At 40.4% G+C, this 25,028-nt stretch overlaps 1 protein-coding gene across 5 annotated transcripts in view; it reads left to right on the top strand.

The window, feature by feature from the left end:
• Positions 1–25,028, top strand: part of AGBL4 (AGBL carboxypeptidase 4) — a 964,275-nt gene that overhangs the window by 797,928 nt on the left and 141,319 nt on the right. For all 5 annotated transcript variants that reach the window (XM_068953088.1, XM_068953091.1, XM_068953089.1 and 2 more), the window contains one exon: positions 4,401–4,512. In XM_068953088.1, the coding sequence (XP_068809189.1) occupies positions 4,401–4,512 (112 nt within the window). The remainder of the gene's footprint in view (positions 1–4,400; positions 4,513–25,028) is intronic.

Here is a 25,028-nt window from a genome sequence, read left to right as displayed (position 1 = left end):
GCCTTGGTGCTAAACCTTCCTCAGTTCTAGCAAGGGACAAGGATGCTTTCATTAAAGCAGCTGCGTAAGGAATACTTATTTAGTGATGAGTTAAACCTCCTGAAGTGAGCAAGTTCTGCATGGATAATCACCCAGCAAGCTCAGTGTTGGTCTGAACGTCTTTGGTTTTACTGAGTTGAGCTGGTAACCTCTTGAGATCTGGCTGTCTCCCAAGTAGGGAGGGATGAATACTGCAAAATGTTTCAGTTTACATTTCCATTTTGAAACTCATTTGCGTTGACTGAATTTGCACTGTGTTTATATAAACTTGTAAACGCAGTAATAAATTTATTTACTGCTAGAAAACAAATTTCAGATAAAGGCTGGAGAATGTTTGTGGAACACAGATTCTAATTCACAAGTATAATCACAGAACCTAATTTAGATGTACATTCAGTGGTTGAACAGAAACGTATTTGTTGATCTATATATCTAGCAGACCCTAACCAGCATTATCCAAAATTCAGACAGTTGCTAATGGCTTAAATATTTTGAATGACGTACCAGCCACTTTCTGTGAAAGCTATGGTGATGTAACACAGAACCCAAAATTTCACAGTGTGAATGATAACTGCAATCAGGTAATAGCTGTGTTATGCTACTTTTCTTGCTGTACAAAGCTCACCCACTCCTGATTACACCTTGCTGTCATCTGTGAGAGACTGTACTAGCGTATCATTGTTATCTGAATCAGTGTCAGTATTACCTGTCACATTTATAAGAACACTCATGGGCATGCTCCATTAAACCTCATGGAGCAAGGCTGGTTTTCTCCAGTACTTTCATTTTGGAGGTGTTCACCTGCTCTACCCCTTCCTACCTTCGAAGGTGCTTCTTTGTTCCCTTACAGCTCTCGGAGTCTGCCATGTCTTCCTGTGTTGCTCTCCTCCACATGCCCATTCAAAGGTCATCCTAAAACAGTCCTTTAATATAACTTAGGGGGTTTTCTTCCCTTGTAAATATTGTATTGAACACTAGTTTATTTACGGCATCCTATAAACAAACCCAATCTGAACAGAAGAGATTTGGATGCCCTTTCTCAAACTGGGAAACAATCATAGTTGTGCAAGGAACTGCACTGAAGCCAAGGGGAACGTCTGCAGTCTGAGAAAGAGAGAGATAACAGGTCTTAAATATTTGAAGGATGCTATATTATAAGGGAACGTAGTTATTTCCTGCCATAGTGCTGCTTTTTCCAGAGGACACACATATTTCTACTTTGTCTACCCAGTCTTCGAAGCAGGAGATAAACGGTTAAACAATGGGAAGTAACAAGCAATGTGTACTAGGAATGAACTGGCTTAAGTTTGGTAATGGGAATTAAAAATCACTGCAAGATGCAATATTTAAGTTATCCTGTTCAAGTTCTTGCATTGGCGGTATTAGCCACAAGAGAGATCACATCATCTGGGAGTAAGATAATATAATGAATACAGGTTCTGTAATAGGCATGTGGGAGACTCTTGGCGTATGTTTTGGTCATGTCCTGATATATGTGAGCTTTGGGAGACAGTTCTACATGTAATAGAGTCAATAATCAAATCTGAAGTACCAAGGAACACAACTTGATGTTTCCTTAGAGAGACCACAAGTTTGCAACAGATGAATAAAGAGAGAGTGTGGTAGATACAAATTTGTTTTTAGGCAAAAGGAAAAGAAAAAAGACTTAATAAAAAAAAGAGAGAGAAAGAGAGAACTTTACAGTTTCCAGACTGAAAAGAAACAGTAATGCCTCCATCAGAAATTGAATTAATTGTTACATTGATAGAGATGTGATATACTACATCAAAGACTAGCTAAATGATATTTGGAAATTAATTTAGGATCCTATTAAATAGAGCTCAGAGGAGCTTCCCAAATGAATAACTTGTTTGTCAAACATTGCTTCTTTCTCTGTTTATGAAATCTTCTCAAGTAGAGACAACTATTTTCAACTGTTCTTGTTGCTTGAAGTAAACTATGAGATTCATCACTAAGCAGAGATTTGTAGCAAATTCAAACATTGCAAATTGCAACGCCTCGGTATCTTACAGAAATTAGATATCACGTACTTCTGTTCCCTATGTGGATGACTTATTTTACAAAGTTATCCAAAAAGCCCCAAGCCCCGAACATAAAATTGACTATCCGTATTTGAAATTAAAGTTTGCTTTTGGTGCTCTATAGCTTGGCCACTGCAGTGTGCTTTGGAAATGAATCTAATGGAATCTAAATATGCTTGTTTTCTATAGTGTTGTTATTTTTAAATATGCTTCAAAACAAATGTAAATGGGACACTTTAACCATATAAGGGAATATGATTTTATGTTCTGATCTCTTAAAAATGATGTCCTGTAGAGTGAGCATGCTGTTTTCTTGGGAGCTGTGCCAAAATAGTAAAACTTATGATGATCATCACAGTTCCTGTGTTTGTTAAATGAAAAGCTCATTGCTATGATTCTACTCTTATACCAGTTTTACCCCAGTGTAATTCCACCTTTGTCTCTGGAAATACTTTTATATCAACTTCTATGAGTACTAATCGTTTCTTCTTCTTTCGAAAACTGAGAAGAGATGAGTGTTTGCATTAGGAAAAAAAAATAAGAGAGGGAAATCTTATATAATACGTTTTGCTTTATAGCGGGATGGGGACAACTCTGAGTTGTCTGTAGAGCTGTAGCTGCTGGGATGTCCAGAGAAGAAATCCAACCGTTCTCTAGGCAAGCAGGCTGGTAACCACCCCAACAAGCAGGTAGCGTTCTCGGCCACAGTGAGCCATCAGGCTTGCCTGTATGCCAAGCCAGTGGCAAAGGAGCCAGAGAGCTGGTAGCTAGGTGCTGGAGCTCCCAGACAGCCCGGTGGTTGGGTTGCCTAAAGCCAAGGAGTCAGGCAGTTCCTGCCTGCTGGGCTTCCAGTCAGAACTTTGACACGATACTATCCCATTGAATTTGTATTTTTCAGCTGATCCTAGGAAAATATTCATTCATTGTTTTTGGAAGCGAGCATAATTCTTTGGTTTCATCCTCTCACTTCTCATATTATGTTGCCTGTCTGATGTAGTTTTATTTGGATTTGGTAGATGCAGTCGTTTGTTTCAGCTGGTAGAGAAGTGGGGCTTTTTCCTTTCTTTTTGCCAATTAAATTTTTTTCTCAGTCATCAGATTCTTACAATTGCTTTTGAAGGACAGTGCTACTGGAGTAAATCTATTGTTTGCATAGGTTTGTTTAAAAGCTTAAGGCAGAAAGGACATTCTCATAATAGACCAGGGATCAATGAAAGCTCTTTTCTCAGGAAGCTTTAAGGCTTAGCAATGAGGTGTTTTTTTGTTGGTTTTTTTTTTAATGGTTTGTTTTATATATGAAGTTGTATCTCTGCCTGTGGAGAAATGGTGGGCTCTGTGTAGTCTTTTGTAGAATTGCTGAGCAAGATCTGCCTGAGATCCAGGTATGTGCTGGTCCCAAGCGCGGCTTGAGACAGCAGAGGGAAATTCTCTCTTTGTTCATATCGGTGGCCAGAGATACTCCAGGTGATCTCTGCAGTAGGCAACAGACATGATTGCCCCTCCTTTCTGTGCCACCTCCAGCCTTTTAATTTCCTGTATGTTCACCCTACGAACAGCCCCTTTGATTTCAATGGGACTTCACTCAGAATGGAATATTGCTCAGCACAACTAAGAGCAGCACAATCAAACTCAGACAATATACTAGGAGAGACACGAGTCAGGGCCAGAAGGAGAAGCCAAGGTGGCATATATGCTTAGACACCCACAGGATTTGATGGCCAATAAGCATTTTAACCTAGTGAGTGGCTTGATGTGCTAGCTTCTGCCCAGGCAATTGCAGGAGAGGAAAGGACTGAGGCCCTGGGTTAGTGGAACAATTACATTCATACTTTAAGTCCCCTAAGAGCATTGAAATCATTGGTCATTAAGTATGTGCTCAACAGCTTTGCTGAGTCAAGGCCTGACTGAAGGCAAAGTGAAGTCCTGGTGATGCAGTTTATGAATCATCCTCATAGCTATAGACCCACAGCTATAGCATTGAGGAATAGGAACTGGGGGGCCTGATGGGCTCTTCTAGTGACAGTGCAGCAAGCTAGCAAAAGGTGACGGAGAGAGGAAGCGTTGGTGTTGAGGAAGGGAAGGAGGCTGAACGACCAAAGATGTTTCTGTAGACGTTCTGCTGCTCGCGTTATTTCTAATTGTGGCCATGACTGCAGGCTTTCCTTGTCCTCGAGGGCGAATTCACATTTGTTTTTCTGTGAGAATAACTTGCTCAAACTCGACAGCTGTGGGATATATCCCTGGTTATATAGCTGAAGTTGGGAGAGGCCACAGCCTGTATTGATTCCTAAAGTCCTTTGTGTATTTTCTTGCATGTAGGTGCTCCCTGATGGGGTTTGATTTAAACCGGCACTGGGCGAATCCATCTCCTTGGGCTCATCCCACACTGCATGGAGTGAAACAGCTCATCATTCAGATGTACAACAATCCGGTGAGTGGAGAAAGTTGACGCTAGAACAGCAACTTGCCTGAGGTACTGACTCTCTCCCTGCGGGGTACCACAAGCTGCCAGCAACTCTGGTGTGGCCTAATCCAGTGGCAAACCAAACTAAGAGAGAAGTAAGCAAACAACACCCCCGCTGCATGAGATCAGGGAACATATGAAGAGTCTTTTGTCACCGGAAGCATCAGAGTGTAGAGAGAGTAAGTGAAATGAAGTTCAGCTCGGATGAAATATGGAATAATGCTGAAAGCAGGGCCTAAATTCAATTGAGCTGCTCTCGTAATGTCCTGAGCTGGATTCGAAACAGCAGGCCCCCCAAATTGAATTACTGAATGGCACTGATGTTTAATCCAGAGCTCCGGCAGGGGTTGCTATGTAGCATGCAGAGAAGGAGGAGGATAAAATTTGCAAATATTATATAAACACATACGCACACGCTCAGTCTCACTCAGAGAAGCAGAGGTGTTCTTGAAGGTGAAATCTTAGCTAATCGGAGGAGATAGATTGCAGGGGAATATGGAGAAGAGGAGTAGGAGGGAGGCAGACAGTTATTAAATGTTTGACATCAAAGTACAGAAGGATTATTGAACGTGGCACCCAAGAAAAGCTGCTGAACAAAGATGGAGATGGGCAGAAAAAAATCACTCCGGAAAAAATAAGAGGAGAATTCATAGGTGATTATTTTTTCTATATGGAATTCCTGATATTTGTCCTCTCTTTGTACTTCCCATTATGGGAATGGCATTTGGATCTTTAATGCCCTAAAGTTTTCTTTTTGTTTTCTTTCTTATAATGTAAAAAAGGACCTGGTTTGCTTGCTAATAAAGAGAGTGGATTATTACCCCTGGCTACACCATGTCTTTACTTCATCTCCTGATTCTGCCAGTACACCCCAGGTGGATCTTTTATCTCCGAAATAATAGTATTACCTGTACAGAAGTGAGTTTAGGTGCAAGGAAGATAAATGAATACATAAGACCTTGAATTTGGGATGGAATCCCATTGCATTGAAAATATTTTCTTAGACTGCTAATTGGTGCAGAATTTATACTTCTGTTCTGTTTATGCAGCTCCCACAGTTGTGCCTGTGACTAAGGCTCCTAAGCCCTGCTGTATGTGACTCATGGTGGAGAATAAAGAAAGGAGCTTCTCAGCCAGCTTGGTCTTTCCTCTTTCCTGCCCCAATGAACAAGATATTTTTTCCTTCTGGATGATGGAGGAAGCTTTCAGGCTGCTTTGAGGAGAAAGTTCTTTCCACAGATAAAGAGGTCCTTAAATATTACAAGAAGGTTGGGTTTAGGAAAAGGCCCCTAACAAATCCTGGCACTAACTAAAAGTTAGTGCCATAAAATAAAGCTACTGGGGAAAGATTTGTTTTCAGTTTGGTCCCTTTCCTGGGAAGCTTTGAAAACTCTGGGAGTTTTCAGCTGCCATGCGTGTGAAGGATGGATTTATTTGCTGTGGTGGCTGAAATGAAAAATCAAAAGAAATATTTGGTTGGAGTTGGTCTGAAATAGAAATCTTTATTTTTTCCTCCATTTCTGTCTCCCACCCCTCCTCAGTGATCAACCTGAGATGAACTAGTTCCAGTTCAATTTGTTGAGAGGGAAAGAAAAAGGAGCCTTTCAAACATATATGCTACATTTTATTTTCAGGGTTTTTTTTTTTTAAATACAAGTTAGGATTTTTTTTTTTTTGATTAAACCTCTAGCTAAGTTCTGACAGCTCTTCAGAATTTCGTTTTTCAGTGAATTAACTATTCACCAAAAAAACCTCATGTCTGGCTTTATTGTGCCCTAGTCAGTATGAGCCTTTCTGACAGTTTGAGAAACCTTAAGCAATACGAGCTGGTCTAAGATTACTGTTTTTCTTCAGGCAATAGTGGATTCTTAGTCCCTCTGATTCTGATAATGTTTGTATGAACAGATCATATCCAAAGTCCTGGGACAAGAGAGGAAGATTTGCCAGCTGCCTCGGAGAAAGGGGGGCATGGGGCTGTACAGGTGCCAGCCTGCCTTAGCAGTGATGGGTTTTATTAAGTGTTCTGGATAAAATCCCCACTAGATAGAGTGCCAGAGTAACAACCTGCTCTGAACCACTATAGGCTGCTAAAGAGTTTTGACTACTGCCCAAGTGGAGAATGTAACTTTTGGATAAGGAGCACATGGCTGCATGCATAGGTGAATGCGTGTGGGAAGCTGTGACTGATCAGGGACTATGCATCTGAACATGCCTGTCCTGCTACCATCTCCTCACCTGATGGCTTCCTGCGCTGGGGAATAGGAAATGAAATCAAATGCAAAGTGAAGATTGCTGCAAAATATTGTAATAAAAAATAACCTCCATCCTTCCCCCTCTAGACAAGATCTGACATGAGGAGCTGCCCACAAGAGATTGGATTGTTTAAAGCAGAGGAAGTTCAGCTTCATGTTGCTATTCTGGAATGGCTTGATGCAGACTCTTTAGATGTATTCATTCCCTTAAATCATTTAAGGAAAATTAGCTGCCATAAGAGCATAAAACCGCATTTTAAATATTGCTATATAGGAAGATTTTTCTTCTGCTGCTGCAGTATGGAAGATAAGCTGTTTCCTTTGAAAAAAGTTTATTCTTTTGTAGGGGGGAGGGTGGCAGACAAATAGGTGAAGTGAGATGAGACGGACACACAATGCCATAGCTGCAGTGATTCCAACACTAAGTAGTCCAAAGTGTTTACTGTAGTTACTGTATAAAAATAGACCAAGGCATCTGTGGTTCTGTTACTCCTCTAGGTTTTACAAAGTGCGCTTATTTTATTTTTAAAGTGTTTCAGATTCCAAAGTAAGCATATCAACTTTAAGGGGGAAAGAAATGAGAGAAAGATAGGAAACTCCATGCTACCGATTTTGAAACAATTGCTCATGATGGTAAGTCACTATCATTGTTTTGGCCTACGGAAAGAGAGCTGATATTCTCAGCTCTGTTTCTAGTGGTGTCAGTTGCCGATAAGACCAAAGTGACAGATTTCCTTTTCTAGATCTTGTGCTGTTGGCTGAAGACATTTCTATTGTCGGGTACCTTTCCCTGCCCATAGACATCACCGTCTCCCCGTCACTCTACCAGAGTGATTCATGTAGATGCTTCCTTTACCCATGCTGGACCAGGTTAATTGAATTAGCTCACTACATGAATGTATTTTTTTAAGCCAGCTGAGGTGATTTTTTTTTTGAAGTGCATCAAGGAACGTTCATACGAACGACTCCAGCAGCCAAACTGCAGGGCCAGGTTGGGGGTAATAATATGTTCCACGTGGAGAGCTGTTTGCTGGATGAACGTAAGGATTCCTTTGTAAGGAATCTAAAAAAACATGTGAACACAGCTGACATTAAAAGTATGAATAGTTTGGTTGACTTCAGCAGTGTTCCTTATGTGCTTACAGTTAGGTGGGTGCTTAAAGGTTTTGGATTGGGGATCAAGTGCTCAGCAGTGGCAAGCTCAAGACATGGATGATCTATGGAGATCAAACAGTCCTAATGCCTGGGATAACAAACTCTGAAGCCTCAGAGGCTCAGAGCACAGTGGCGCTGCTTTATTGGCTGGATGGGTTTTATGTGGCCATCCAGCACTTTTCCTGAGGAGCAAATGAACTCTTCAAAATGGATTTAATGAGTGAACTTAGGTAGCCTGTTCAGTGTCAGTTCAGTCCCCTTGAGCATGGGCTTTGTGATATGGTCTTTAATCACAGGGGCTCACGTTATTCTCTCTGTCGGACCCCTGCCTCACTGAGTTCTCCAAATGGAAAACTTTCGCATAATGAACAGCTAGCTATTCAGGGTTTTGTTTTAGCTTCAGCGTTCGTTGTGCGGCCTTGTATTTACTGTGCGCTATTCAGACCCTATGCTGAGCACAGAATTATTAATCTCCTTGTGGGCTTTTCATTTCTGCTCATTGCTATAGCCTGGGAGCATTTCAGAAGCGTTAATTAATTATTTTTCTTAGCACCCCTGTGAGAAGCAAACACATTATTTGTGTACGGATGGGGAGCAGAGCCAGAGATACTTACGGTCAGAAGTACCTACTCATTTGAGGTAGATAATTTAAAATGCCTGGAACCACATTTGTTCTGTGTCATTCACCAAGTCTTAATACGTTTGGTATCTGGTTCCTACCACCTTCCTTCTCTTGGGAAGTTGCCTTTCTGCTCCTGTCATTTGGCCTTCTCAAGCACATAGAAGACAAGGAATAAACAGCTACTAGCTGCCTGAGAAGAGTCTGTTACAAGTGATTTGCCCCCATCATATGAAAATGCTGAGACAGAGATGAAATACAGTGCTCCAGGGCAGTCTTATTGGAACACTGTATTTTGTCTTACTGTGTCCCCCTTTCTCCTATTCTACCTGTTTTCCATCTTCTACAGTCATTGAAGCTGAAGTCCTGTGTGCAAATGATTCCTGTATTAGGGGCTATTCACCTTGCGCTCTGCGTGACCTGGAGACCTATCCAAAAAAAAAAAAAAAAAAGCCCAGTCACCTGGGATGCTCCTTAATTGTCATTTCCTTTGTCATGCATACATGTATTATAGTTGCAACTTCCCTTTTCCCCTGTCATTCCTGACTTTGGAGTGCTTGATATTGCAGGCTTTGCATACTTCTAATACCATTTTGGGAGAAAGTTTTCTTTGATTCAGAACAAAACATACAACTGTAATAAAGCCCCAACATGCTGAAATCTGAGTCATCAGTTGGACTGCAACCTTTAGATTCCCCACACAGGCATCTGCCATGTGAATTAACTGACAGAGGTTGGCGACCTACTATTGCTATGGACTGGCATGAGAGAGGGAAAGAGGCACTTTGTCTGCAGGTTTGTGGGTGTCTGCTGACAACAAAAATAGTAATAAGAAAGAATGAGTAAATATAAAATTTCAGACATGAGAGGGGACATTTAAGGCCAAATGATGCCTTTTGTAGTTTTGAGAAGCTTTTTAAATATCCTTTGTGCATAGACTTAGACTTGAATAAAAAAGTGATATTTTTCCAATTTTGCTGCTTCTGAGGAGGCCTTGATTCCACCCCACGTAAGCTTGGGTGTGAAGTTGGGTGTGCAAGAAGTAACACTACAGACGAATTAACTTATCTGATAAGCCAATGTTACTCTGGATTCTTCAGCAGACGACTGCATTCCTCTCCAAGAAAAGCTATCTTCCTTCAAACATATTGAACACACACTCTTTGCTGATTCTGTGTTATCAGCCATCTCTAGACTCTCTTTCAGAGGCAGATGGATATTTTTCACTGGGGCTAGCTCCCTTCAGTACAACATGTACCTTCACCGCTGCAGAAAGGGTAGAAGCAGCTCGGTGTGGGGAAAAAGCCAGAACTGATCTTTGTGTTCCAGCTTGTTGCTTTCTTTGCTGATAATCCCAGATACCAGAAAATGAGTTTGGATGTTGAGTGGTGTCCGAATGAGGTTAGCATAGCCAGTTGAGAGGAAGAGTGTTCCCTCACTGGCAGTTCCTAACTTATTAGAATTGACTGTATTGCTCAGCCAGCTAAGTGGTCTTTCTAGCTTTTCCCATCTGTGTTGTGAAAGAGTTTGGGCCCTGACTTTCCCTGTGCTTACATAGACTGCCTTTCTTTTCAACTTTTGTTTCTCTGTCTTCTTTTGTGCCTTTGGACCTTTCTTTTTCCTATTCCCCAGTTACTGCCAGCCTCACTACTGTGCTTCTCCCATTCTCTTACCCAGCTCTATTCATTGCTGTCAGGAAATTATGCATGTTCCTACCACCCCAGACCCATTTCCTCAACTTTTTTTTTCATTGGCTGACACTGTTTAGACTGGCTGCAGTCACCACTGTCATTCAACCTGCTCTTTCATAGGATTTTAGTTGCAGCAGCTGGAATGTACTATCAAGGGCAATAATTTTGAGCATACAGGAGGTATGTTCAAAGTGTAGCTATGCTAGGGAAATGCTATATATGCTGCAGATCCAAACCTCGACCTTCTTGGTTATTCTGAACTTTTTGTAGTGATGGAAATCAGGATTTTTGGTTTTTTTTTAGTGTGCCTGGTGATAAAGGCAGGCTATGTTTTGAAGAAAGCATTCTGGTTCAGTGGAAAAGTAGGTGACAACCTGTAACAAATATTTTACAGCTTGCAACTATCCCTTAATAGCAGCACTGCTTTAGTGATGTCCCATCCTCTCTGCCTTTGTGCAGTGCTACATTCTTCACCAGACAACTTCACATTAAGAAAAATGTGGCCTCCGAGATGCATGTACTTTGCTAGAGCGTGACATAAATTTTCTGTTTTTCAGTTCTGCAAATTATGTCAATCTTAGAGTCTCTACTTCCTCTCATCTTGTGAAATGATGTTATTAGTATTATCATCAATGTGATACTGGGTAGTTGACAAATAAAGTATAATAATAGATTTTGAAAGAGTTTTGTATCAAAATTGCACACTTAGGCTTCTTACACTATAAGTCCTCAAATAATATTATCTAATCTAACATTTGAATGATTGGAAGCAATTGTTTTCTGCTCAGAATATTTTTTCTTCCTTCATCGTCTCCCCTATTTCTGGTATGAATTGGAGCAACAAACTGGAATATATTTTATTGCAAAATTATAAGCTGAGTCTCATTCCAGCTGAAGCCAGACTGAATGCTAATAAATGTTTGGAAAGGCTGTGAGTTGAGGTTTGAGATTGCTCAGAAATCACTCAGGGCCAAACAAATCAGCCTGCATCATCTGGTATGTGGAGTTGTAACAGATTAACATAGGGTAATCGGATCTTTAGCATAATGCACTACCTGGCTCCGTTTTGCTCTTATCAAAGGTCTTAGACTTCCTTCCCCAGCTAAAGAACACAATAATAACGAGTAATCATTGTTAACACAACACTGAATTTTAAAAACCTACTAAGAAGTGTCATATAGTCCCTGACATATATTGGCTTGTCATTTGTACCTTATCGTTTTCACCCAGACACCAAACAGCTACCATCAGGCACCAGTTTTCACCAATAGTTCTTACCCTAATGTAGTGAATGCTGTTCTGAGTTCTTCTCAGGCAAAATGACCAACAAGCTACCCCTTATTTCTCTCCTCCTGAAACTAAAAGAGATATTCTTCTATGCCATATACGTTCAACTATGATAACTCTGTGGCTGCTTTCTGTGATAATGCTGGTATTTGTGCCAGTTTATTGCCATTGTAGAAATGCCCTTTACTGTTTCCACCTTGCAAGCCCCTACTGACTGAAGTGCAACTTTTTAGTATTGCAAATATAGTTCTTATTTAAATTCTCCGTTCAACAAAATGCCAGTAGGGCAGCCTTTGCTTCAGCTGGTGCTAGGCTATAATTTAACAATGCAATGTACAGATAAGTGTCTGATTCTGCAGCTTTTGCTAGCAGGTGCTTTGGATTTTGACTCAATTTTCCACCATCCTGTTGGACTGGCATAGGAGGAGTTACTAGTGTCCTAGCTAACTGCCCTGGTTTAAGTATTGCCAGTAAACTTTGCCTGTTGTTAAGTACATCGGGTATCTGCTGACTGAATATATGTGGTGTGCGTGATCAGTTTGTTAGCTGTGGTAGTTTCCGAAAAGGACTCTCATCAGAGCAGGAGTAACAGCTGAGAAGAATTCCTCAGTTTCTTCTACTCAACTTTAATATGTCTATTCCTACTTTGTTCTGGGGCAAGCATTTTTTCTTGTGCCAGTAATGTGCCCTATATTTCTGCTAGGTAAAGCAGCTTCCGATCTTAGCAGCTTCCTGCATGGTCCTTTAGGACAATATAAAGCACCTGCAATATTAGGAGAAACTTGCTGCAGCAGAAATAGTTGGGATTATCTACAGGAGATATTGAATCTCTACCACTGGAGGGTTTTATGACAGTTATTTATTGGGAAAGGTTTATAGAGAGTTAATTCTCCTTTGAGGCAGTAGAATAGTTTCAAAAATCTCTACAGATTTCCTTTTCATCTCCAGTTAATTTATGATCCTAGATTTGTTTTCAATATGTAAACTGCCTCCATGCATACCTGTATATATGCAAAAATATATTAAAAAGTGAATGTATAATTTCTCTGGTAACATCTTAGGAATCGTTGACACCATTAAATAGAGTCCCATCTGGAACTGTAAGCTTCTTAAACTGATAGTAGTGGAAGGTATGTGCTGTTTAGGCCACCCTCTGCTAATCAACTTTTTTTTTGCAGTAGCTCTGGGAATTAAAAGCCACATTTCATCTAAACTAGACAGACTTTTTGGATGTTTTTTTGTTTTGTTTTGATCACACTGACATGTTCGTAATCTACCTCTGGACATTGTTCCACTGTACTTTTGTCAAATACTCTAAACTCTCTAGGGAGCGTGTCTGCAGCGACCAAATTTTTCTATTTGTACTCTATGTGCTAATCATGTCAGTGTCGGAGTAATCTCAGACATAGAGGAGTGTGGGTTTTTTGCTCTCCCTTTTTAGGAATGTTTGTATCTGGAATAGGAACAGTTTCAGCTAACTTGCATCTCCTATTAAAAAAATGAAACATTTTAACTCTAGAGACTAAAGCCAAAATCTCCTTCTCTATTTCAACGCGATGGCAGTCAGTTTTTGTTTATACGTTATGTTATAAGCTGTTCTTCCCCATTCTGCCCAAACAGTTGTTTGAAGCATCTGTAGACAAATTGGTGTGTGACTCCCTATCATATGTCCAGATTTGTACCCCTTTAGTTAACTCCTTCAGTTCCTCAGATGCTTTAGTAAGATTTGCATCCTGTGACTTGGAACATCTGTGTACAGTGGCACTTGCAGGTGGCTGCTCTGAACATCTAAATCGGGCACAATTTTTTTTCCTGTAGTTCACCGTTCTGAGAAATCTTTGCACTGCTATTTTTTTTTTTTGTTTGGGGCAGACATGTTCGTTATGACCTCCACTTTTCAGTGATGTACTGTGTACCTTGTTATCTTTTCTTCCAAGTGTTTTATTGCTATTACATGGAACTAGCATTGTTGCTTTCTTAGCTTTACCTCTGCAACTCTGTCTCTTTCCACAGCTCTTTAGGGCCTTTAGTCAAACTCTTCTTCTCTTTTACCTTGGATCAAAATATTATCCATCAAAGCTTTAGTACCAGCTATACCATCAAAACGTGATTGTATTTTCCTGGGACATGCCTAGGGGCCTGAACACAACTCAAACATCCCTCTGAGGAAATAGTGTCTCCTAAAATAGTTTTTGAAGACGTACAGCCACGTTCTCTATTTTTCTAGGGGCATCTGCCAACACCCTGCTAACGAATCAGAGCCATCTCTTCAAAGAATTTGCCCGTTGTCAGTGGAGGAAAATATTCTCTTTATATGTTATGCACACATTTTTTTCCATAGTCTGTGCATACGAGGACTGTTCAGTATGGATTTTTTCCCCCTTCTCTCTTGCATCTTCTTTCTGCTTCTATTTTCTGTGCGAGTCTTACAACTGAAATTCCTCTTTTAGTGTCTGCTGGATTTTTTAGTAGTGTTAATCAGGGAGTGGCTGACGTGCTCAGTGCTGTGTGAGATCCGTCCCGAGTCTGGAAGACATACTTAAGCTCCTCCTCAGTGATTTTGGTTTCATGTTTCTCCTCCCCTTCTCTGTTTTTCAGCAAGACACAGGGTTTGAGGTTGTTATTTTTTAGGTTTTTTTTTTTATTCAGCTTTGAAAAATTCTCCCTTCGCCTCTGCTCTCTCCCAAGTGCTTCTACAAGCTGGACCGGAGTCAAGGTCACTGACAAGATGCTTCATTCAGTGTCTGCATTCGAGCTGAAGGGCACAGAGTGGAATGAGCTCCTGTATAACGTAGCAGTCCATTCCAGCTGGCTCTTGCCAGAGTTTCTTAGAGATGGGGCTTCTCACAGGATGCAAGTGGAAATGCCTGGAATGAGCAGATCCATTTTATTTTTCCTGCTTCAGACAGCATTGGGAACATGCCCTTTGTTCACGTAGCTCAATTTTCCTCCTGGGATTGCATTTGCCTTTTAAGATACAGGGGCAGCGTATCCAGCAAAGTCACTGCCAGGGCTTTTTTATATAATACAAAAGAGCTCTTAGTATTCAAAGATGATTTACAGACAGCTGGCCAAGTGTTTGACCTAACTATGTCTGTTCGTGCTGTTCTACTGATGCAGGATAGCTGTAATAGAGGCTTACCCAGCCAGTGGACAATTAGCCCAATGTATGCAATGAAGACGGGTAAAGTGGAATGCTGATTTTAAATGAGGATATTGACATAATAGCATCTCAATCAGTGAGCCCTGGAATAGCAGTATAAAATTACTCACGAATAGCAGAGGAAATCAAGCCAATGGAGAAGTGACAGTATAGCAAAAAGAAAGCTCAGAAGCAAATAAGGCCAAAAAAAAAAAAAAGGAAAGGAGGGGGAAATTGTATCAACAAGTACCATGCAATCTCTAAGCATTAAAATTTCATGCCAAAGTGAGAAAAAATACAGTATTAGAGCTATACTGTCAAGATGGCAACAGTAAGTATCTTTATAACAGCATGCTAAGAGAGATCAGAGAAGCTGTGAGGGCTCCGAGAGCACAATGGTGGGGGCTGGGTAAATGTCATGTGATATAGAAAATGCATTTATAGACTTTATAAACGATGTTTTCCTGGAGCAAGAAATCAGAGAGCCCAAAAGAGAAGATAGATTTTTTTATTTATCCCTAAGCAGGGAATAAATCTTGATTGAAGATGTAACTGTCAAAGAATCATTCTGTAATAATAAATGTAAACATGCTTAAATTCATCACTCTTGATGTAAAACTGTAAAAGCTAAAAAGTACTTTAGAGCGACACACACTTTGAAAAGGGGAACAACTTCAAAATGGAAAAGAAAACTAAAGGGAACAACTGAAAGGAGCTGCCAAAACATAACAAAACAACACTTTCAGGTGACATGGAAGCTATATAACAACATCGTCTTGGGAAAGCATTTTTGTATTGCTGCCATCAGAGAGTAAACACATTACACGCATTTAAAAACCTCCACTACTTTAAAAAAAGGTCTCATAAAAAGTTAGCATAGTTGAGTTTTAGACTGAAGAAGGCCATTAGCAATAAAAGGACACCCTCTGAAGTCTTGCCCAAATGAGGAAAGTAAGGGAAAAAAACCCCAATATACCCTGACAAGTTAAATGTAAAAACATAGTAATACTGGACAAAAATAATTTTGAAGAATAACTTGCTAAAGGCATAACAACTAATAATAAAAACTTTTTCAAATATATCAGGGACGAGAAGCCTGCCTGAAGTTCTATAGGGTTGATAGATGATCAAGATGTAAAAGAAGTGCTCAAGGAAAATAAGGTCATTGCAGAAAAGTTGAATGAATTATTTGCTTTGGTGTTCACTGTGAGGAGCCTAGAGGGAATTCCCAAATTAGAGCTGCTCTTTATAAGGAACGAGTCAGATACATGGATAACAATGGTATAATGCTACATAAAATTTTGGAAGGGCCATTTGTACCTCACATATCTATTAGACTTTTTTGCAGGAATTGACAAGCATAGATAAAGCTATTCCAATACCTATGGTGTATTTGAATTTCTGAAAAGCTTTGCCAAAGCTGCTAACCAAATGTCTTCAAAGACATTAAGATCCCAAGCTGTTATTGGATGAGATAGACAGCCTTCCTTTGGACTGATGGCAAATGAAAACAAAGGTCAGTCTTCACAATGGGTGAATGTTACATGTGCAGATTGCATGGGATTATCCAAAATACTCATAAATTATTCAGAAAAAGAATGAATAAAGTGTTCTGATGGAATACAATTATTCAATATAGTCAAAGTTGCAATGTAGTAAGATCTTATGATACTGATGGATGGGATGGTGGATGAAGTCCAATATTACTAAATGCAAAGACACTTGTGTGTCTTTGGGATGAAGAGAGAGGGAAGGAAGTCAAGTCAAAGAACTAGGCAATAAAAAGCCTAGTGTAAATGAGTAATACCACTTGGGAAAGAAGTTTGGGAGACAGGCCTTTCAAAATAGCCTATCAATGATCGACAGTGCTCAAGAAGGCAAAGACAGTTTTAGAATCATCAGTATGGTCCTTAATGCGTTTACCTATATCTTGGGTAAAGTGTACAACTCTGACAACCTTATCTCAGAAAGAACTGGCCAAACAAGTTCTAGAAAAGGGTGAAGAAAAAAGACCAGAAGTTTAAAATGATTTTTATATGAGGGAAGATTGAATAGCAGCAGCCGTTGAGCTTGAAAGCGATATTTTGAAGAACAATAAATTATTTCAAAACAGAAAAAGAAAAATATAAATACGTGGAAGTTATCAAATCCAGAAAAGCATGAATAATCTGTCAGAGGCTGCTAACACTGGGTCCAGAGTTGGGAGATCCCTGCTTTAGAAGCTGTCAAAAATGGGGAGGCTGCTGCTTGGGGAATTTTTTTTTTTTTTTTAAAAACTTTGATTGTTTCTGTAAACATCTTGTGCTGGCCACAACCCATGCACTCTGTATAGCCACTCTCATATGAGCTCTGCATTGCAAGCAATGCTACTTCTGCTATTGCCCTCTGACAGGGTCTTGTACCCTTCCCAGAAAAAAGGAGAAAGGGGTGGTAGTATGATGGCTGCACTGGGACAATTGCTTTTTTGGGCAAATTATAGGAATTGTTCTGCTTAAAAGAAAGCTCTGTTCTTCTCTTCCAGTTATCCTGTATATCTGCAGTCCCATAATTATGGTGTCTGAGGCTACCTGAACCTTGATGCAGATAATGTGTAGAGCGATACAATATCACTAAGCTGCGAAAGCTGATGTGAAACCATGTTCTGAATGGGAACAGCAGAGCCTACAAACTATGTGATTTCTCTAGTTATAAAAAGAGAATTATCCTCAGACAATGGATGCCATTATCTTGTCTATGTGACACTTCATTAAGGTATAGACTAGGCTGTAGGTCCCTTGCTTTCTTGGCTTATCTCATTCCACAGTATAAATCCCCCCAAATCCTGCAGATCAGATTCTCCCCTACTTACCTCCAACTTGTGCCTGTTTTACTGTGTCATCCAGAGACTGGGAGAGAACAGGAATCCTGGGGTAAGAACACAGCAGCTGTTTAACAGCTTAAAGAAAGGCATAGCAACTGATGAATCCAGTGGGGATATCTTAGGTTGATAGGTTTTACTTACAGAGTGGGTGACCAGAGTGCTGAACGAATAATACTGTTGCTCTTTTGAAAAGTATAATAGATATTCTTTATGATTTCAAGTTGCCAGGATCTTTGCCTTTTGAAAACTCATCCTGTGAGCATTTTAATGAAGCAGAACTGCTTCCGAGTTATTATTTTTCTGAAACCTGAAAATCTACACTTTTAGACTAGCAGGCACCAAAAATAGCTTAATGCCTGTAGCGTTATTAACAGGATTTTACGGGCAGCAACCCTGCAGTTTTGCATATGTTTTCTTGATCTAGAGCCCAGTTTAAGCTGTTGAATGGGGTCTGTGTCTATAATGTTCCCTAAGTGCTATTATGCAAAGAGATTGCTTATTTGAATCATTAATCAGTCTCTGGATGGCTGCAAGTTCTTACATTTCATGGCTGGTTTTCATGATATATGCGACCTATTGATGGTGTTGCTCAAGCTGCAGTAGAACAAGACTTAATTTCTCTTCCTGTTAAAGCTTTTCTGATGACTACCTTCACTAGTATATGCCTAGAAATCATACCAAACCCAGAGAACCCCTATGCGCAGAACTCTACTGCGAATGTTCCTTATACAAGAACACTCTATCACTTGCTTGACTCTTAAGTTTAATTATCTTCTTGTTGGGAGATAAATCCTGATGTTGGAATTTTGCAACACTGAAGTTAGTTCCATCTTGTAAGCATTTCAAAGGCTTCTATTTGTTGACACCTGAGGATCAATAGGTTTTTAAAACCAGACAGAAATCACTGTGATAATCTTGTTTGACTTACAAAGTACTAAATATCATTGATTATAGTTTTCCTAAATGGGCATCAAAGCCCAAGCTTCACTAGCTTCTGGTGGCTTAGCTGTTAGAGAGAATGACTGATCTTAAAGAGCTCAGAAGTTTTATCTCACATCTGGAATAGCAAATCTTTCTCCAGATATGTTCAAAAAACCCTCTCTGGTAATGGTCAGGTCCTTAAGCTCTTTTTTCTTTTTTATTTTTTTTTAAGTAATTGTTTCCTTTTCTCTTCAGCGTATTTACTGAATATTCAACGTATTCTCTTCTAGGAACTGATTTATAGCAAGCTGCAATGTAGACTGAGATTCCTTAGCTGGGTTACTTCAGTGGCCTGGGCTGTGGGCTATTCTTTCTGAATCTGAACATGCTTCATGCAGATAAGTCTGCCTGAGCGCGTGGAAAGCCAGCGGTACCCTGATGAATGGGCTAACCTCTTCATTTCTGTTGAGGTTATTCATGTGACCAGGGTGACTTCTTTAGAGACAGTGCTGTTAATTATTTCACTGTACATCAAGACTTGGCAAGAAGAAGAGGAGGGGTCGCGTTATGAGGACTGAGCATCTTCTATGTGTGGGAGAAACAGAGGTTTGCTTGGCCATGAAGAGCAGGAGTCTAAATTAAGATGAACACATGAAATGGAGCATTTGTCGGGGGGAGGAGAAGGGAACAATGAGCTTAACTTTGCTAAAAAGGGGAGCTCTGCAAAAAGGTTTGCATGAAAAGCTTGTAAAGTGAGTACAGCTTTGCTGCCTCCCTCATCATGATGTTTTGGTCTAGTTTACACTTTTTATGTTTTGATGCCTAGAATTTGGTGCTTTTCTGATGTTTTTGATGCTTTTGCTCAATAATAACACTGCAGAGAATGTAATGCTGCTAACGTTCCAGCCTATTGTGTTCAATAGGCTGTTGCTTTAAGTGTTTTTATTTATGGACTATCCCCTGCATGATCATTTTCTGACTGTGAGAATATTCCATTTAGATTTGGATTTTCAAGAGTACTTTCTGAAATAGAATCCTGTCCTCTCTCGTTATTATCTTAAATCCAAAGCGTGGCAAAGTTCAGATGCAAGTTATGTATCCGACTATGCCCTGCTGAAATATAGCCATCTCTGGAAAGGACCCCATCAGGGAAGCATTATTTGAAGGCTGTTTACTTAGACGTACATCGAGAAAAATCTTTTTCTGTTCTGACTTCAGCCAATCTATTGTTTTGTATTTTTGAAAACAAACTGCCTTCATTTTAGTATTGGTCTTCTGCTACGAATTTGTGGTGTTTTATGACTTCCTCAAGCAGGATACTCACTGTAGAATTAAATCTCAGCAGGAATAGATTTAATCCTCTCTGATGACTTGTAGTCTATAGAAACATTATTGCCTGTGCTTTGCTGGGGAGTCTGCCCTTCAGGAGTTGGATGTTCTCCTCTTGCTGGAGTTAACTCATGCAACAGAGACAGCTTTTTATTCTGTTTATGTCCCTTGATAATGGCTGTATTGATCTGGCCTGATGTAAGCAGAGGTTCGCAGTTTGCCAAATGCTGCCGAGGGTACCAGACTATTTCTGCGCCCAGCAGACGCACTCCATCATCCCTGAGCCTCGGCCCGAGAAAGCGAGAGCAGCAGGATTCCACATGTGGGTGACTCACTAAATGTCATGTGTCGGTATCTGGCGTATGTCAGCCTTGGAGGCTTCTAAAATTAGGAAGAGTATATTTTCTGTCTTATTTGTTTTTTCTGCCAAGTAATGCAGGAACGTTTAAAGGTTAGTCTAATTTTCAGTTGTTCAGAAATGAAAGCTACAGTGGCAATGGTGTGCAAAAGAACCTATGGATTTTGTTTTCAAGTAGGCTGAGTACGCCTTTCCTCAAAAAATACAAAAGTTGCAAAAACTGACCTGAGTGGGAATAGGATCCAGGAGGAAGCTGGGCTGTTGTCCAGCCTGACAGCTCTAGGCAAATCACTTAATTATCTCCTTTCTTGCTCAGCTGAACAAGGAATTTTCAATACAAGGCAATAGCTAACAGAAGAAGTTGGAGGCCTAAATTCTTACATGTGACAACTCAAAGTAGATCTGTAGAAGTGAGAAGTGCTGAATCTACTAGTATTCCTTGAGGGATCTGGCCCTTTGTTTAGAAAATAGTGTAAATCTGTTTACCTGATTTTCATAGCAAAAAATCCTAGTTTTCCCATGAAATGAGAATTATTCCAGCTCTGCAGGAACGAGTATGTCCCACCATGACAAATTAGACAGTGCTCATAAAAACAAGAGGCCTGTGTGTGTGGAAGAGAACAGGACCAGCTATTAGATTATTAGGTTGTTTTTTTTCCAGAGTCCAAGGTGAAAGAGAGATTACCTGATGTAAAGGGCAAACTACTATTTTTTTGTTGTTATTGTTCTCTTTGAGAGCCAGAAAATGCTGATTGCTTGATCCCATCGCGTCCTGGTTCTAGTCTGTTAATTCCAAAGATCCTTCTCCAAGTGCCACAGTTGCTTTGTAACAAGATTAGAGGGAGCGGCAGAGAGGCAGCGAGCCGTGCAGCTGCACTCCAGGGACCCTTGGAAAGTGTAATTTGGAGTGGGCTGGCCAGCGAGGAGTGCAAAGAGGCCTGTCCGACCTCTGGGTATTATTGCAAGGATTTTGCATCTGTCACCGTAGTGGATTATTGTTTGCAAAAGCAAATATTTAGCAATTATTGGCTGTGTTAGTCAAACTGATATATACTACAGTTGTATAATAAGGTGATATTCTGTACAGAGTGTTTGCAAACGACTTTGTTGATTTCTGCGGTATTGTAACAGCAAAGGGCGATGAAAATTTATATCATAACAGGCATTGTGATTTTATGTTATTAGTGAAAATAACTTCAAATGCAGTTCGCTAGGTCTGAAACACAGAAATTCATCCAAGTGAAATATTAGTTTAGCTTTCAGTTTAGTTCTGAGAGTGCCAGTGTCTTCTACTGAAGTCAGCAGAAGCTGTAAATGATGATTGTGCCTGCTTTTAGCCATTCGGATTGATTTATCATAGGAATCCATTAATATCCGCACACTGCGAGCAGTAGGAAAAGTGTGTATGTATGTGTCTATACATATATTACACCTATAGTTCGCTTTATGGATTGTTTTTCCTGTTTATTATGTATTTTGAAAAGGTATTTATCTGCATCTCCCCTGTGGAGTTCAGAAGTATGATTGGATCAAGTTATGCCGCAGTTCAGGGAGAGACCAGAGCATTTGGAATGAAGCTTGGGAGCCATTTACAAGGCCATTACAAACACTGTGGTCTGCACCGGGTACCCAGGCCCAAAATGCCAAGGAGAAGATGCCATCTGGCTTTGCAGGCTGGCTAGCATCAAAGGGGTCCGTGCTAATTGGAGCAGAGCCCCTCAGTGAGCTGTAGGGAGCTATCCTGTAGGAACTCGGGCTGGCTGGATGACCTGATAGGAATTTTCCTTCTCTAACTTGCGTGAGGGAGAGTTGGCTGACGTGCACTACCAGCTGCCACACTCTTTCAGGACACTGTAGAGAGAATAAAGCCAAACTTTAGCTGACTGGCTCTGTACTCTGGCTAACTTTGTTAATAATGAAATTGATGCCCTCTCTAATCACGCTAGGACTCAGTGGGGTATTTTAGCTTTTTTAGCCTTTGGATTGGAATTTATAGAACAGACTGAGGGCAGAACAAATTGAGTTAGCTCTCCTAAGTGTAGTTTCTACTTGTCCATTGCTTCCCTGAGCATGGTAGGGGTCATTATAGTAATGCACTGGTGAAGCTAAGAAAGTTTGCTCAGTGATTTGTTACATTTTACAAAGAATGGGCAAAGCAATATTTATTTACCTTAAGGTATGTCTACATGGGTGTTTAGACTCATCCCAAAATCAGTAATTGCTCCCTTTCTATGCTGAAAACCGTTTAGCTGAATGCTTGGCATCTGTCAAGGCTGAGCATGGAAGTTCTGCTCAACATCAGGTCTTAAGTTTAACTAAACCCCTCTCCAACTCTGAGCCCAGGGTATTCTTTCATCTCACCCGGAGCTTGCTCAGTTTCCCTCAGTCTTTCAGCCCAAGGAGTTATCTGTCCCATCAATTCCTAGTTCTGATTCAGGAGGCTTCAGCCCTTTGGTCCTCAGTAAGGTAAATATGCACATAGGATCTTCAAACACACGACAGTTTCCCTGTTTCTGGAAGTGGCTCTCTTATGCCTTCTGCCCCCAGATTCCTGGTCACGATGCCTACAAGTTGGAAACAGTTCATGAGGAGAGAATAGACGGGTTCCTAGGAGAACTCTACTTGAGGAAGAGTGCTCTGTGGATGGCTTTTGGTGTGGCTTGAATGATGAGATGCAAATGGAGAATGATAACTTGTGATTTAGAGTCAGGGGAAAATGGCTTTCAAGGCCAACCCTAAATGTGGACTTGTGTATACATACGTGTGGGTCAAAATTCTCTAATCCAGCTATCTAGAATAGCTCTCTACGCCCCTGCTGAAGCTTTGAAAGAGAAGCAGTGTGATTTCAATCAGTTCTGGGTATGGGAAGGTACACTTGGTTTCTACACATCTGAAAATTAGGTGGCTTTGGCTGTTACTTTCCCAAACAAAATAGCTAGTTCTGGTATGCAAGCATTTGCGTCCTGTTTCAGCTTTATCTGAGCTTTATTATTTCAGTATCAGTAAGTTCTGTTTATTTTAAGTTTCTCCTATTCATATGAACCAATTCATGGTAACTGATATGCTATGTAGTCCTACTTTAATCATGGTGCTATTCAGTCCCTGGGCATTGGAATTAAAGAGTAGGGAGAGAGTAAAACACAAAAATTTTGAGGATAAAATGAATCATGTTTAAAAACTAAGAATATGGAAAAGGCCAATTTGGTTGTAACAGTTTGACATTGGAAATGTTATTTGTAAGAGAAAGATATTTTTAAGATCTTCTGCTTTTTCTCCTCTTACAGTATCTTTAAAAATGCATTTGGTAATGGCCTTGAGGACTGTAGCTTTCAGAGACAATTCTCAGACATGATTTGTATGAAAAACCTGGATGAAATTTTGCTGAAGGTGCAAAAGGACAAATAGTCAGGCAGACAAACAGAGTCAGAAGGGCAGAGAGTGGATGTGAGCTTTTCGCTGAAACTCTTGTAGTTTTAGGCATTTTAAAGTAATTTTGAATAACCTCATGGTATATGAGTAAAAACAGCTTTACTGTACATTGGGTAATACCTGAGCAGGCTTGACATATTTTGGAAGGTGAAACCCTTGGAACGGTAGATGTAATAAAGTGGATGGATTGAATTTAATAGCAAAATAAATAGCACACAGCTTATTAAAGTACCCATGTTATTCACAGCCATATTGCATTCAGTAAAACCGTCCTTTTTTAAATCTGTTGCAAACTACCATGGAAAATCCAGTCTGTCCCAGGGGAGGAGTGCAGGACTCTAGGGAGCACCGCACAGGGCCAGTTTCATTTGGAGCATAGAGAGCTGCATGATGCATTAAGATGATGTGCTAAGAAGCGGTAACCTTCTGAGAAACAGTTCATTTGGCTTCCCAGGGAAGTTGCTGACTATTTTTTGTAGGGGGTGACCAACTTGTGTCCTTTGAGGACTTGTTCTCCTGTCCAATGCCCAGGAAAATGAGGATTCTTAAGACTAAAAACTGCCTGGCTATCTTCAAAGGTCTATCAGAAAAGAAAATTAGCTACAAATTTTGCCTGAGGGGCTGCCTAGTGCCAAGTGGCCTTCAGGTATCCAGTCGCCTGGCAGCGACACTTCACTGCTTGAAGGAATCTTAGAGCTATGTGTGAGGAATAGATAAGAGTACTTAGGAAGAAATGGCATTTATTCTGAATAAAGATGCATCTGCAGCCTCCCTACTGGAATATAATCCTTCTGGGGTTATTTCAATCAACCTTAAAAGACTCCATCTTAAATCTGGCTATCATTCAAGCGGATTTTTCCACTGCAGAGGTACCACACTACAGCCGGATATGCAGCATGTTGGTATACCCGTCACAACAAGGTGTGGAGTTGTTTTCTGTCCTAAGCTGCGTTTAAGGAGCCAAAGGAGAATAGAAAAGGAAGGTGAGCCTAATTTGAGGGGGGAGGGGAGGGAAATGATCAGGAATCAAATGGAGCATGTACCTCTCTTCAAAGTTATTGTGCTTATAAGTGTGTCGTTGTCCTTGTCTATTAACTGAGTTCATGGAAGGAAAGCTAATTACCTTTGTTAGCAAAGCTGCCTATTTTGTGACCATTACAATCTCCCACTCTTTCCTTTCTAAGCGATTCTCCTTTTAAAAGTCAGACCTTGCATTTCATGCCCATCTTTCACTGAATCAGGCCTTTCCTAACTGATTCATCCAAGGTCAGTTTGTAAGCCCTGGCAGCACAAAGGGGAAGGTAGACGTGCTCTGGTCTTCCTCCTCGTGAAGAGCATAATTTGGTAGAGGAAGGTGCCGATCCTTTTTGCTGTAGGTGATTCACAGCTTTGAAAATAACTTTTCACTGATGCCAGGAACTGGCCTCTTCCTGTGGACAT

Source organism: Struthio camelus, chromosome 8 (assembly GCF_040807025.1).
Source record: "Struthio camelus isolate bStrCam1 chromosome 8, bStrCam1.hap1, whole genome shotgun sequence".
NCBI classification, from domain to species: Eukaryota; Metazoa; Chordata; class Aves; order Struthioniformes; family Struthionidae; genus Struthio; species Struthio camelus.
This window is presented reverse-complemented; position numbering and strand designations above follow the sequence as displayed.